At 49.6% G+C, this 14,915-nt stretch overlaps 1 protein-coding gene across 1 annotated transcript in view; it reads left to right on the forward strand.

Moving 5' to 3' along the window:
* LOC147098721 (ER lumen protein-retaining receptor 3-like) overlaps positions 1 to 14,915 on the forward strand; it is a 92,323-nt gene that overhangs the window by 71,611 nt on the left and 5,797 nt on the right. The window contains exon 4 of the mRNA XM_085969169.1: positions 7,041 to 7,293. Within this exon, the coding sequence (XP_085825295.1) occupies positions 7,041 to 7,293 (253 nt within the window). The remainder of the gene's footprint in view (positions 1 to 7,040; positions 7,294 to 14,915) is intronic.

Below are 14,915 nucleotides of genomic sequence, written 5' to 3' on the forward strand. Positions count from 1 at the left end.
TAACTGGGATAGTCAGAGTGTGAAAGGCTTAGAGGGTGCAGAATTCTTAAAGTGCATCCAGGAGAGCTTTTTGAGCCAGCATGTAGAAAGTCCTACAAGAGAGGGGGAGGTACTGGACCTAATTCTAGGGAATGTGGCCGGGCAAGTGGTAGAAGTGTTAATAGGTGAGCACTTTGGTGACAGTGACCATAATTCGGTGAGATTTAAGGTAGTCATGGAAAAGGACAAGGATGGACCGGAAATAAAGGTTCTAAATTGGGGGAAGGCCGATTTTAATAGGAGAAGGCAGGATCTGGCCAATATGGACTGGGATCAGCTACTTGAAGGAAAATCCACATCGGAGCAATGGGAGTCTTTCAGAAAGGAAATTGAGAGAGTACAATGGCAACATGTTCCCGTAAAGGTCAAGGGTGGGACCAAGAAGCCCAGGGAACCTTGGATGTCAAGGGATATACGAGAATGGATTAGGAAAAAAAGGGGGGCTTTTGACAGATACAAGGGACTTGAAATAAAGAGTAGATTGCCTTTCAAAAGCTAGGCTTTATTAACCTTAAAAAACCAGCAAGTACATGTTGAGCACCCAGTCTCAACCAAACTGTAGAAAACTGAATTTAAGATGGCCACCACAGGTCACATGGAATCAACTAACCAATAAGTTTACAGCATATATCTCAAGGCAGGAAAACAGGCAACCAATTACAATGCTTCTTATAAAACAAGAATAATCACCACAGGACTAAAGACAAAGAAAGCCCTAGGAGCATAAAAAGTGCAGGAGGATACTTAAAAAAGAAATTAGAAGAGCGAGGAGGGGCCATGAAATAATAGTGGCGAGCAAAATAAAGGAAAATCCTAAGGTGTTTTATAAGTATATTAAGGGCAAGAGGATAACTAGGGAAAGAGTAGGGACCAAAGTGGCAAACTGTGTGTAGAGCCAGAGGATGTAGATGGGGTTTTAAATGAATTTTTTGCATCTGTGTTCACTATGGAGAAGGACGATGTGGACATAGAAATCAGGCAGGGGGACTGTGATATACTTGAACATATTAGCATCGAGAGGGAGGAGGTACTAGCGGTTTTAGCACGCTTAAAAGTGGATAAATCCCCAGGCCCAGACGAGATGTATCCCAGGCTACTATGTGAGGCAAAGGAGGAGATTGCAGGGGCTCTGACACAAATTTTCAGAACCTCTCTGACCACAGGGGATGTGCCAGAGGACTGGAGAACAGCTAACGTAGTACCATTATACAAGAAGGGTAGTAGGGATAAACCAGGGAATTACAGGCCAGTGAGCCTAACATCTGTGGTAGGGAAATTATTGGAAAAAATTCTGAGGGACAGAATTGGTCTCCACTTGGAGAGGCAGGGATTAATTGGGGATAGCCAGCATAGCTTTGTCAAGGGAAGATCATGTCTGACCAATTTGATTGAATTTTTCGAGTGGGTGACTAGGTGTGTGGATGAGGGTAGTGCAGTGCATGTGGTTTACATGGATTTCAGTAAGGCTTTTGATAAAATCCCGCATAGGAGACTGGTCAGGAAGGTAAGAGCCCATGGGATCCAGGGTGCCTTGGCACATTGGATCCAAAACTGGCTTAGTGGCAGAGGCAGAGGGTGATGGTGGAAGGTTGTTTTTGTGACTGGAAGCCTGTGTCCAGTGGGGTACCACAGGGATCGGTGCTGGGTCCCTTGCTGTTTGTGGTCTACATTAATGATTTGGATGTGAATGTAAAAGGTATGATCGGTAAGTTCGCAGATGACACGAAAATTGGTGGGGTGGTAAATAGCGAGGCGGGAAGCCTCAGGCTACAGGATGCTATAGATGGGTTGGTCAGATGGGCGGAACAGTGGCAAATGGAATTTAACCCTGAAATGTGTGAGGTGATGCATTTTGGACGGACTAACAAGGCAAGGGAATACACAATGAATGGTAAGACCCTAGGAAAGACAGAGGATCAGAGGGACCTTGGTGTGCATGTACATAGATCCCCGAAGGCAGCGGAACAGGTGGATAAGGTGGTTAAAAAGGCATATGGGATACTTGCCTTCATTAGCCGAGGCATAGAATATAAGAGCAGGGAGGTTATGATGGAGCTGTACAAAACGCTGGTAAGGCCACAGCTGGAGTACTGTTTGCAGTTCTGGTCGCCACACTATAGGAAGGATGTGATTGCATTGGAGAGGGTGCAGAGGAGATTTACCAGGATGTTACCTGGGATGGAGCGCCTCAGCTATGAAGAAAGACTGGACAGGCTGGGGTTGTTTTCCTTGGAGCAGAGTAGGCTGAGGGGGGACCTGATTGAGGTGTACAAAATTATATGGGGCATAGATAGGGTGGATAGAAAGGAACATTTCCCCTTAGTAGAAGGGTCAATTACAAGGGGGCATACATTCAAGGTAAGGGGCAGGAGGTTTAGAGGGGGTTTGAGGAAAAACTTTTTCACCCAGAGGGTGGTTGGAACCTGGAACTCACTGCCTGAAAGGGTGCTAGAGGCAGGAACCCTCACAACATTCAAGAAGCATTTGGATGAGCACTTGAAATGCCATAGCATACAAGGCTATGGACCAAATGCTGGAAAATGGGATTAGATTAGATAGGGCTTGATGGCCGGCGGGGACGCGATGGGCCGAAGGGCCTCTTTCTGTGCTGTATAACTCTATGACTCTAACTGCCCTCTCTCACCTCGGGAACAGTTCCACAGGCACTAACTGCCCACTCACACCTCGGATACAGTTCCACAGGCACTAACTGCCCTCTCCCACCTCGGGAACAGTTCCACAGGCACTAACTGTCCTCTCCCGCCTCGGATACAGTTCCACAGGCACTAACTGCCCTCTCCCACCTCGGGAACAGTTCCACAGGCACTAACTTCCCTCTCCCACCTCGGATACAGTTCCACAGGCACTAACTGTCCTCTCCCGCCTCGGATACAGTTCCACAGGCACTGACTGCCCTCTCCCACCTCGGATACAGTTCCACAGGCACTAACTGCCCTCTCCCACCTCGGGAGCAGTTCCACAGGCACTAACTGCCCTCTCCCACCTCGGATACAGTTCCACAGGCACCAACTGTCCTCTCCCACCTCGGGAACAGTTCCACAGGCACCAACTGCCCTCTCTCGCCTCGGATATAGTTCCACAGGCACTAACTGCCCTCTCCCACCTCGGGAACAGTTCCACAGGCACTAACTGCCCTCTCCCACCTCGGATACAGTTCCACAGGCACTAACTGCCCTCTCCCACCTCGGGAACAGTTCCACAGGCACTAACTGCCCTCTCCCGCCTCGGGAACAGTTCCACAGGCACTAACTGCCCTCTCCTGCCTCGGGAACAGTTCCACAGGCACTAACTGCCCACTCACACCTCGGATACAGTTCCACAGGCACTAACTGCCCTCTCCCACCTTGGATACAGTTCCACAGGCACTAACTGCCCTCTCCCACCTCGGGAACAGTTCCACAGGCACTAACTGCCCACTCACACCTCGGATACAGTTCCACAGGCACTAACTGCCCTCTCCCACCTCGGATACAGTTCCACAGGCACTTACTGCCCTCTCCCACCTCGGGAACAGTTCCACAGCCACTAACTGTCCTCTCCCACCTCGGGAACAGTTCCACAGGCACTAACTGCCCTCTCCCACCTCGGGAACAGTTCCAGAGGCACTAACTGCCCTCTCCCACCTCGGGAACAGTTCCACAGGCACTAACTGTCCTCTCCCACCTCGGATACAGTTCCACAGGCACTTACTGCCCTCTCCCACCTCGGGAACAGTTCCACAGGCACAAGCTGCCCTCTCCCACCTCGGGAACAGTTCCACAGGCACTAACTGCCCTCTCCCACCTCGGGAACAGTTCCACAGGCACTAACTGCCCTCTCCCACCTCAGGAACAGTTCCACAGGCACTAGCTGCCCTCTCCCACCTCGGGAACAGTTCCACAGGCACTAGCTGCCCTCTCCCACCTCGGGAACAGTTCCACAGGCACTAACTGTCCTCTCCCACCTCGGATACAGTTCCACAGGCACTAACTGCCCTCTCCCACCTCGGATACAGTTCCACAGGCACTAACTGCCCTCTCCCACCTCGGGAGCAGTTCCACAGGCACTAACTGCCCTCTCCCACCTCGGATACAGTTCCACAGGCACCAACTGTCCTCTCCCACCTCGGGAACAGTTCCACAGGCACCAACTGCCCTCTCTCGCCTCGGATATAGTTCCACAGGCACTAACTGCCCTCTCCCACCTCGGGAACAGTTCCACAGGCACTAACTGCCCTCTCCCACCTCGGATACAGTTCCACAGGCACTAACTGCCCTCTCCCACCTCGGGAACAGTTCCACAGGCACTAACTGCCCTCTCCCGCCTCGGGAACAGTTCCACAGGCACTAACTGCCCTCTCCTGCCTCGGGAACAGTTCCACAGGCACTAACTGCCCACTCACACCTCGGATACAGTTCCACAGGCACTAACTGCCCTCTCCCACCTTGGATACAGTTCCACAGGCACTAACTGCCCTCTCCCACCTCGGGAACAGTTCCACAGGCACTAACTGCCCACTCACACCTCGGATACAGTTCCACAGGCACTAACTGCCCTCTCCCACCTCGGATACAGTTCCACAGGCACTTACTGCCCTCTCCCACCTCGGGAACAGTTCCACAGCCACTAACTGTCCTCTCCCACCTCGGGAACAGTTCCACAGGCACTAACTGCCCTCTCCCACCTCGGGAACAGTTCCAGAGGCACTAACTGCCCTCTCCCACCTCGGGAACAGTTCCACAGGCACTAACTGTCCTCTCCCACCTCGGATACAGTTCCACAGGCACTTACTGCCCTCTCCCACCTCGGGAACAGTTCCACAGGCACAAGCTGCCCTCTCCCACCTCGGGAACAGTTCCACAGGCACTAACTGCCCTCTCCCACCTCGGGAACAGTTCCACAGGCACTAACTGCCCTCTCCCACCTCAGGAACAGTTCCACAGGCACTAGCTGCCCTCTCCCACCTCGGGAACAGTTCCACAGGCACTAGCTGCCCTCTCCCACCTCGGGAACAGTTCCACAGGCACTAACTGTCCTCTCCCACCTCGGATACAGTTCCACAGGCACTAACTGCCCTCTCCCACCTCGGATACAGTTCCACAGGCACTTACTGCCCTCTCCCACCTCGGGAACAGTTCCACAGGCACTAACTGCCCTCTCCCACCTCGGGAACAGTTCCACAGGCACTAGCTGCCCTCTCCCACCTCGGGAACAGTTCCACAGGCACTAACTGCCCACTCCCACCTCGGGAACAGTTCCACAGGCACTAACTGCCCTCTCCTACCTCAGATACAGTTCCACAGGCACTAGCTGCCCTCTCCCACCTCGGGAACAGTTCCACAGGCACTAGCTGCCCTCTCCCACCTCGGGAACAGTTCCACAGGCACTAACTGTCCTCTCCCACCTCGGATACAGTTCCACAGGCACTAACTGCCCTCTCCCACCTCGGATACAGTTCCACAGGCACTTACTGCCCTCTCCCACCTCGGGAACAGTTCCACAGGCACTAACTGCCCTCTCCCACCTCGGGAACAGTTCCACAGGCACTAGCTGCCCTCTCCCACCTCGGGAACAGTTCCACAGGCACTAACTGCCCACTCCCACCTCGGGAACAGTTCCACAGGCACTAACTGCCCTCTCCTACCTCAGATACAGTTGCACAGGCACTAGCTGCCCTAGAGGAAGCACCGATGTCATGCATGGAGATCACAACCTGGACTGGTCTTGGGTAGGGCAGTCGAGACAAAAGCCCTGGGATCTGTGCCGAGGTGGAGGAGGGGCTTTGTACGTGTGGGGATGTACCCACCTTGTGATTGTGTCAATGAAGAAGGGCTGTGAAACATTTGAGACTTGTGCTAGTAGTTTTTTATAGTGACTGTAATGTCATGTGAAGTGATCTTTTCTGCCCAACACCTAGTCTTGGGTAAGATGCAATTTCCTCCAACTAAACCTTGGAAGCCTATCACCTTCAGCCCTGCCACAATTTCCATACCCTAGCCGTGGCTTGGGCCGATCGATCTTGTTCACAGCCTCCATCTTTTTTTAGACTTTGAGATGAGTTTCTGATTCTATATCCTGCCCATCGCAAAGACCGCCTACTTCCACCGCCATAACATTGTCTGCCTCCATCCCTACCTCAGCTCATCTGCAGGAACCCTCATTTATGCTTTTGTCACCTCCAGACTCGATTACTCCACCGTCCTGCTGGCCTGCCTCTCATCTTCACCCTCTGTGAACTCTGCTGCCCGTGTCCTATCCTACGCCAATCACGCTCACCCATCATCCTGTCCTTCTGATCTAATTGGCTCCCAGTCCCCCTATAAGGTTATGACCTCTGGAGGTTTCATCACATGACCTCCCGCCTCCAGCTACCCTGCCCCCCCCCCCACTCTTGCCATTGATCGCCCAACAATGTCCATCCTCCATGTTTCCATCATCAAGGAAAATGAAAAACACACCATTTTTTAATGTCCCGATGATGTTTCTCCCGGGTTGCTCACAGCAGTGTCCAGATTCATCTTTAATTCCCGGAGCTTTCAGGACATTCCTGGAGGACTGGTGACCCTAGTCCCCGCCAAAGCCTCAAATTTAAAATTCTCATCCTTTGTGTTCAAATCCCTCCATGGCCTCGCCCCTCCCCATCTGTGTCACTTCCTCCAGTTCCACAACCCCCCTCTGAATTCTCCATTCAATTGGCTCCAGTTTCTTGTTAATCCTCCCTCCACCCCTTCTATCGCTCCACCATTGGCAGCCGTGCCTTCAGCTGCCGAGGACCCAAGCTCTGGCATTCCCTCCCTAAGCCTCTCCATTTCCCTCTCCTACTTTGAGATCCTGGATCGTTTGGTCACCCCTCTTAGTGTCTCCTTCTTTGGCTTCGTGATGATTTTTTACCTTCTGCCTCTGTGAAGTGGCTTGAGATGTTTCCTACCTTGAAGACCATAATTGCCAGTTGTTTTCTGAGTCGGGTCGAGTCCTGCACACTCTCTTTCTTTATTTTTCAGATTTTTTGGACATTCTCCATTTACCTGGAATCGGTTGCCATATTGCCACAGCTCTTTATGATCACCAAAACTGGCGAGGCAGAGACGATCACCACTCATTACCTGTTCTTCCTGGGTGTTTACCGGGCGCTCTATCTCGCCAACTGGATCTGGCGCTACCACACAGAAGGGTTCTTCGATCAGATTGCGGTGGTGTCTGGTGTTGTGCAGACCATCTTTTACTGCGACTTCTTCTATCTCTACATCACTAAAGGTGGGCACCCAACCTCCTCCTGGTGGGCCCCTAACCCCTTACAGGTGGGCACCTATGCCCCGAAACCAATACAGGTGCACATCTACACCTCTAAACCACTACAGGTGGACACCTACACACCTAAACCACTACAGGTGGACACCTACACACCTAAACCACTACAGGTGGACACCTACACACCTAAACCACTACAGGTGGACACCTACACCTCTAAACCACTACAGGTGGACACCTACACACCTAAACCACGACAGGTGGACACCTACATACCTAAACCACGACAGGTGGACACCTACGCACCTAAACCACGACAGGTGGACACCTACACACCTAAACCACGACAGGTGGACAACTACACACCTAAACCACGACAGGTGGACAACTACACACCTAAACCACGACAGGTGGACACCTACACACCTAAACCACGACAGGTGGACACCTACACACCTAAACCACGACAGGTGGACACCTACACACCTAAACCACGACAGGTGGACACCTACACACCTAAACCACGACAGGTGGACACCTACACACCTAAACCACTACAGGTGGACAACTAAACACCTAAACCACTACAGATGGACACCTAACTCCTACAAGTGGGCATCTAACCACCTACAGTGGCTGCTATTCTCTAGAATATACATGGGCATTGCTATTCCCAATAATATACACGGGGGCTACTAATGTATTTAATACACAGTGTCTGCATTTCCCTATATGATGCACAGGGGCTGCTGTTGTCTATAAAGTACACTGGGGCTGCAAGTCCCTATAACATACATACAGCACGGTGGCATAGTGGTTAGCACTGTTGCCTCACAGCGCCAGAGACCCGGGTTCGAATCCGGCCTCGGGTGACTGTCTGTGTGGAGTTTGCACATTCTCCCCGTGTTTGCGTGGGTTTCCTCCGGGTGCTCCGGTTTCCTCCCACAGTCCAAAGATGTGCGGGTTAGGTTGATTGGCCATGATCAATTGACCCTTAGTGTTAGGGGGATTAAATACGTGGGGTTACGGGGATAGGGTGGGATATGTGTTGGTGTAGGGGTTACGGGGATCAGGTGGGATATGTGTCGGTGCAGGCTCGATGGGCCGAAATGGCCTCTATCTGCACTGTAGGGTTTCTGTGATTTCTGTGATTCTGTGATATGGGCTCTTCTAAAAACATAAGAATTAAGAACCTCTCTGGCCACAGGGGATGTGCCAGAGGACTGGAGAACAGCTAACGTAGTACCATTATTCAAGAAGGGTAGTAGGGATAAACCAGGGAATTACAGGCCAGTGAGCCTAACATCAGTGGTAGGGAAATTATTGGAAAAAATTCTGAGGGACAGAATTGGTCTCCACTTGGAGAGGCAGGGATTAATTAGGGATAGCCAGCATGGCTTTGTCAAGGGAAGATCATGTCTGACCAATTTGATTGAATTTTTTGAGGGGGGGGATTAGGTGTGTGGATGAGGGTAGTGCAGTGGATGTGGTTTACATGGATTTCAGTAAGGCTTTTGATAAAGTCCCGCATAGGAGACTGGTCAGGAAGGTAAGAGCCCATGGGATCCAGGGTGCCTTGGCACATTGGATCCAAAACTGGCTTAGTGGCAGAAGGCAGAGGGTGATGGTGGAAGGTTGTTTTTGTGACTGGAAGCCTGTGTCCAGTGGGGTACCGCAGGGATCGGTACTGGGTCCCTTGCTGTTTGTGGTCTACATTAATGATTTGGATGTGAATGTAAAAGGTATGATCGGTAAGTTCGCAGATGAAACGAAAATTGGTGGGGTGGTAAATAGCGAGGAGGGCAGCCTCAGTCTGCAGGACGATATAGATGGGTTGGTCAGATGGGCGGAACAGTGGCAAATGGAATTTAACCCTGAAAAGTGTGAGGTGATGCATTTTGGACGGACTAACAAGGCAAGGGAATACACAATGAATGGTAAGACCCTAGGAAAGACAGAGGATCAGAGGGACCTTGGTGTGCATGTACATAGATCCCTGAAGGCAGCAGAACAGGTGGATAAGGTGGTTAAAAAGACATATGGGATTCTTGCCTTCATTAGCCGAGGCATAGAATATAAGAGCAGGGAGGTTATGATGGAGCTGTACAAAACGCTGGTAAGGCCACAGCTGGAGTACTGTGTGCAGTTCTGGTCGCCACACTATAGGAAGGATGTGATTGCTTTGGAGAGGGTGCAGAGGAGATTTACCAGGATGTTACCTGGACTTCAGCTATGAAGAAAGACTGGACAGGCTGGGGTTGTTTTCCTTGGAGCAGAGAAGTCTGAGGGGGGACCTGATTGAGGTGTACAAAATTATATGGGGCATAGATAGGGTGGATAGAAAGGACCTTTTCCCCTTAGTAGAGGGGTCAATAACAAGGGGGCATAGATTCAAGGTAAGGGGCAGGAGGTTTAGAGGGGATTTGAGGAAAAACTTTTTCACCCAGAGGGTGGTTGGAACCTGGAACTCACTGCCTGAAAGGGTGGTAGAGGCAGGAACCCTCACAACATTCAAGAAGCATTTGGATGAGCACTTGAAATGCCATAGCATACAAGGCAACGGACCAAGTGCTGGAAAATGGGATTAGATTAGACAGGGCTTGATGGCCGGCGCGGACACGATGGGCCGAAGGGCCTCTTTCTGTGTTGTATAACTCTATGACTCTATCTAAGAGCAGGAGTCGGCCATTCAGTCCCTCAAGCCTGCTCCGCCATTCAATAAGATCATGGCTGATCTTCAACCTCAACTCCACCTTCCCGCCCTATCCCCATAATCCTTGGTTCCCTTAGTATCCAAAAATCTAACGATCTCAGCCTTGAATATAGTCAAAGACTCAGCATTCACAGCCCTCTGGGGCAGAGAATTCCAAAGATTCACAACCCTTTGAGTGAAGAAATGTCTCCTCATCTCGGTCTTAAATGGCCGACCCCTTATCCTGAGACTGTGCCCCCAGTTCTAGACTCTCCAGCCAGGGGAAACAACCTCTCAGCATCTACCCTGTCAATCCCCCTCAGAATCTTGTATGTTTCAATGAGATCACCTCTCATTCTTCTAAACTCCAGAGAGTATCGGCCCAGTCTACACAATCTCCCACCCCAGGAATCAATCTAGTGAACCTTCGTTGCACCGCCTCCAAGGCAAGAATATCCTCCTTAGGTAAGGAGACCAAAACTGTGCACAGTACTCCAGGTGTGGTCTCACCAGGGCCCTATATAATTGGAGTAAGATTTCCTTACTCTTATACGCCAATCCTTTTGTAATAAAAAGAAAGACTTGCATTTCTATCGTGCCTTTCAGGACCACCGGACATCTCAAAGCGCTTTACAACCAATGAAGTACTTTTGGAGCGTCGTCACTGTTGTAATTCCATTTGTTTTCCAAATTGCAGTACCTGCATGTTAACTTTCTGTGATTTGTGTACAAGGACACCCAGGTACCTCTGAACACCAACAGTTCCCAATCTCTCAGCAGCTAATAAATATTCTGCTTTTCTATTTTTCTGACCAAAGTGGATAACTTCACATTTCTCCACGTTATATTCCATGTTCTTGCCCACTCACTTAACCGGTCTATAGCCCTTTGCAGCCTCTTTGTGTCCTCCTCACAACTAACTTTCCCACCTAGCTTTGTATCATTGGCAAACTTGGCTACATTACACTCAGTCCTTCATCCAAGTTATTAATACAGATAGTGAATAGCTGAGACCCGAGCACTGATCCTTGCGGTACCCCGCTAGTTACAGCCTGCCAACCCGAAAATGACCCATTTACTCCTACTCTCTGTTTTCTGTCCATTAACCAACCCTCAATCCATGCTAGTATATTATTACCCCCAACCACATGAGCCCTAATTTTGTGTAATAACCTCTTGTCATCGAGTCAGAGTTATACAGCACAGAAAGAGGCCCTTCGGCCCATCGTGTCCGCGCCGGCCATCAAGCCCTGTCTATTCTAATCCCATTTTCCAGCACTTGGTCCGTAGCCTTGTATGCTATGGCGTTTCAAGTGCTCATCTAAATGCTTCTTGAATGTTGTGAGGGTTCCTGCCTCTGCCACCCTTTCAGGCAGTGAGTTCCAGATTCCAACCACCCTCTGGGTGAAAAAGTTTTTCCACAGATCCCCTCTAAACCTCCTGCCCCTTACCTTGAAACTATGACCCCTGGTTATTGATCCCTCTACTCAGGGGAAAAGTTCCTTTTTATCTACCCTATCTATGCCCCTCATAATTTTGTCCCCCCTCAGCCTTCTCTGTTCGAAGGAATACAACCCCAGCCTGTCCAGTCTCTCTTCATAGCTGAAGCACTCCAGCCCAGGTAACATCCTATTGAATCTCCTCTGCACCCTCTCCAATGCAGTCACATCCCTCCTGTAGTGTGGTGACCAGAACTGCACACAGTATTCCAGCTGTGGCCTAACCAGCGTTTTGTACAGCTCCATCATAACCTCCCTGCTCTTATATTCTATGCCTCGGTTAATGAAGGCAAGTATCCCATATGCCTTTTTAACCACTTATCTACCTGTCCTGCTGCCTTCAGGGATCTATGTACATGCACACCAAGGTCCCTCTGATCCTCTGTCCTTCTAGGGTCTTACCATTCATTGTGTATTCCCTTGCCTTGTTAGTCCCTCCAAAATGCATCACCTCACACTTTTCAGGGTTAAATTCCATTAGCCACTGTTCCGCCCATCTAACCATCCCGTCTATATCGTCCTGTAGTCTGAGACTTCCCTCCTCGCTATTTACTACTCCACCAATTTTCGTGTCATCTGCGAACTTACTGATCATACCTCCTACATTCATATCTAAATCATTAATGTACACTACAAACAGCGAGGGACCCAGCACCGATCCCTGCGGTACACCACTGGACACAGGCTTCCAGTCACAAAAACAATCTTCGACCATCACCTTCTGCCTCCTGCCACTAAGCCAATTTTGGATCCAATGTGCCAAATTGCCCTGGATCCCATGGGCTCTTACCTTCTTGACCAGTCTTCCATGTGGGACTTTGTCAAAAGCCTTACTGAAGTCCACACACCTAGTCACCCCCTCTCAAAATTCAATCAAATTGGTTAGACATGATCTCCCCCTGACAAAGCCATGCTGACTATCCCTGATTAATCCCTGCCTCTCCAAGTGGAGGCTAATTCTGTCCCTCAGAACTTTTTCCAATAATTTCCCTACCACTGATGTTAGGCTCACTGGCCTGTAATTCCCTGGTTTATCCCTACTACCCTTCTTGAACAATGGCACCTCCCCTGTGGCCAGAGAGGTTCTGAAAATTTGTGTCAGAGCCCCTACAATCTCCTCCCTTGCCTCACACAGCAGCCTGGGATACATCCCATCAGGGCCTGGGGATTTATCCACTTTTAAGCCTGCTAAAACCGCTAGTACCTCCTCCCTCTCAATATTAATTTGTTGAAGTATATCACAATCCCCCTGCCTGATTTCTATGCCTACATCGTCCTTCTCCATAGTGAACACCTTGTGTGGCACCGTAGGGAATACTTTTTTAAAATCCAAATACACCACATCCAGTCATTGCCTCCTTATCTACCCTGCTAGTTACAACCTCAAAAAACTCTATAGATTTCTCAAACACGATTTCCTTTTCATAAATCTGTGATGACTCTGTTCAATCATATGATTTTCTAAGTGCCCTGTTACCACGTCCCTAATAGTAGATTCCAGCATTTTCCCTACTACTGATGTCAGGCTAACTGGCCTGTAGGTCCCTGTTTTTTCTCTTCCCTCCTTTCTTGAATAGCGGTGTTACATTTGCGACCTTCCAATCCACGGAGACCATTCTAGAATCTAGGGAATTTTGGAATATCACAACCAATGCTTTCACTATCTCTGCAGCCACCTCTTTTAGAACCCTAGGATGCAGGCCATTGTTGTGTCTGTGTATAATAAGACACAGACTGCAGGAGAAACGGTACAACAGGTGTTTACTGAATGAGGGTTACTCTAGAACTAACTGTACAGATCACTACTCAGGGTTTATATACAGGTGTGGTCACTGCCGGTACTACAGTATACAGGAGCTGTAAAAAGTAGTTCTCTCCCTTAAAGGTACACATTACAATTCCTCCCCTTTTAGATTAACACTCATTTAACAATTAACACTTTTAACATGCAACATTAGCTGAAAATACGAAATAACAACAGAAAATGCTGGAAAAACTCAGCAAGTCAGGCAACATCCTTCTGTTGTTATTTCGGATTTCCAACATCTGCAGTATTTTGCTATCGTATTAGCTGAAAATAGTCTATTTATAAATTCAGTCTTTGGGGAGGCTTCCTGATTCTTTCTGGATAACGCCTTTCTCGCTCTTGGTGCGGAGGCGATTCTAGCACCCTGTCGTCAGTTGATTCATCAGCTTCCAATGCTATTGTTTCTGAGGTAGATGTGACCTGTACGTCGGGTTCCTCACCAGGTACGTATGGCCGAGACATGGGGTTGACTCGTTCCTGTGACTCTAGGATCTGGTCAGCATGGCGTCTCACAATGTTCTCCCCAACATCCACTGTGTACATTAGTGGCCCCTGCCGTGTGCATATCGTTCCTGGTTGCCATTTCTCTGTTCGGTAGTCGTGGGCCAAGACTGGTTGCCCTATATTGAAGCTCCTTGTCGGCTTCTCATTGATGTGCTGGAATTGCTTACTCTCAACATCTCTTCGTACATTTGGTCTGAGCAAATCCAGACGAGATCTCAACCTTCGGTTAAAGAACATCATGGCCGTGGCCTGGTTGGTGACTGCATGTGTCGCATTTCTGTAGGCTAACAGGAAATTGTCCACCTTATGCTGCAGTGGAATGTCGTCATCGCACATGGCCTTTACTGCTTTTTTAAAGGTTTGTACGAACCTCTCAGCCAATCCATTTGTGGCTGGATGATACGGGGCGGATGTGTAATGCCTTACCCCATTCCTTTTCATAAATCTTCGAAACTCTTCAGACACAAACTGTGGTCCATTATCAGAGCAAATCTGCTCTGGCAAGCCGTTCCTGGCAAAAATGGTCCGTAGGACTGCAATAGTTTTCTCCGTGGTGGTGGAGGACATTTTGATCACCTCAGGCCATTTCGAGTGCGCATCCACAGCTATTAAAAACATTGAGTCCATGAATGGACCAGCAAAATCAATATGCACCTGTTGCCATGGAGATGAGGGCCACTCCCATGGGTGTAGAGGGGCATGTGGTGGTGCACTTTGGACCTTCTGGCATCCTGAGTAGCTCTTTGTCAGGTCCTCGATTTGCTGATCGATCCCCGGCCACCACACATAAGCCCTAGCAAGGCTTTTCATTTTCATCCCTCCCAGATGACCTTCGTGAAGCTCATTGAGCACTCTCTCCCTTAACTTGGGTGGAATTACCACTCGGGATCCACACATCAAGGTCCCCTGGCATACTGACAGCTGTTCTCTTCTGGATGAGAATGCTGGCAACAGTGAGTCGCCATGTGTTGGCCATCCCTTCACCGTCAAATCATATACCTGAGACAGTGTCTGGTCATTTCGGGTCTCCTTCTCTGTACCAGCGTTAGTTACTGGCAAGCATTCAATTATAGTCGAATGAAATATTTCGACAGGATCCACTGCTGGTGCTTCCTCCGCAGTAGGC

This window comes from Somniosus microcephalus, chromosome 28, assembly GCF_052327205.1.
Source record: "Somniosus microcephalus isolate GS21.2 chromosome 28, FLI_Smic_1.0, whole genome shotgun sequence".
Classification (NCBI taxonomy): Eukaryota; Metazoa; Chordata; class Chondrichthyes; order Squaliformes; family Somniosidae; genus Somniosus; species Somniosus microcephalus.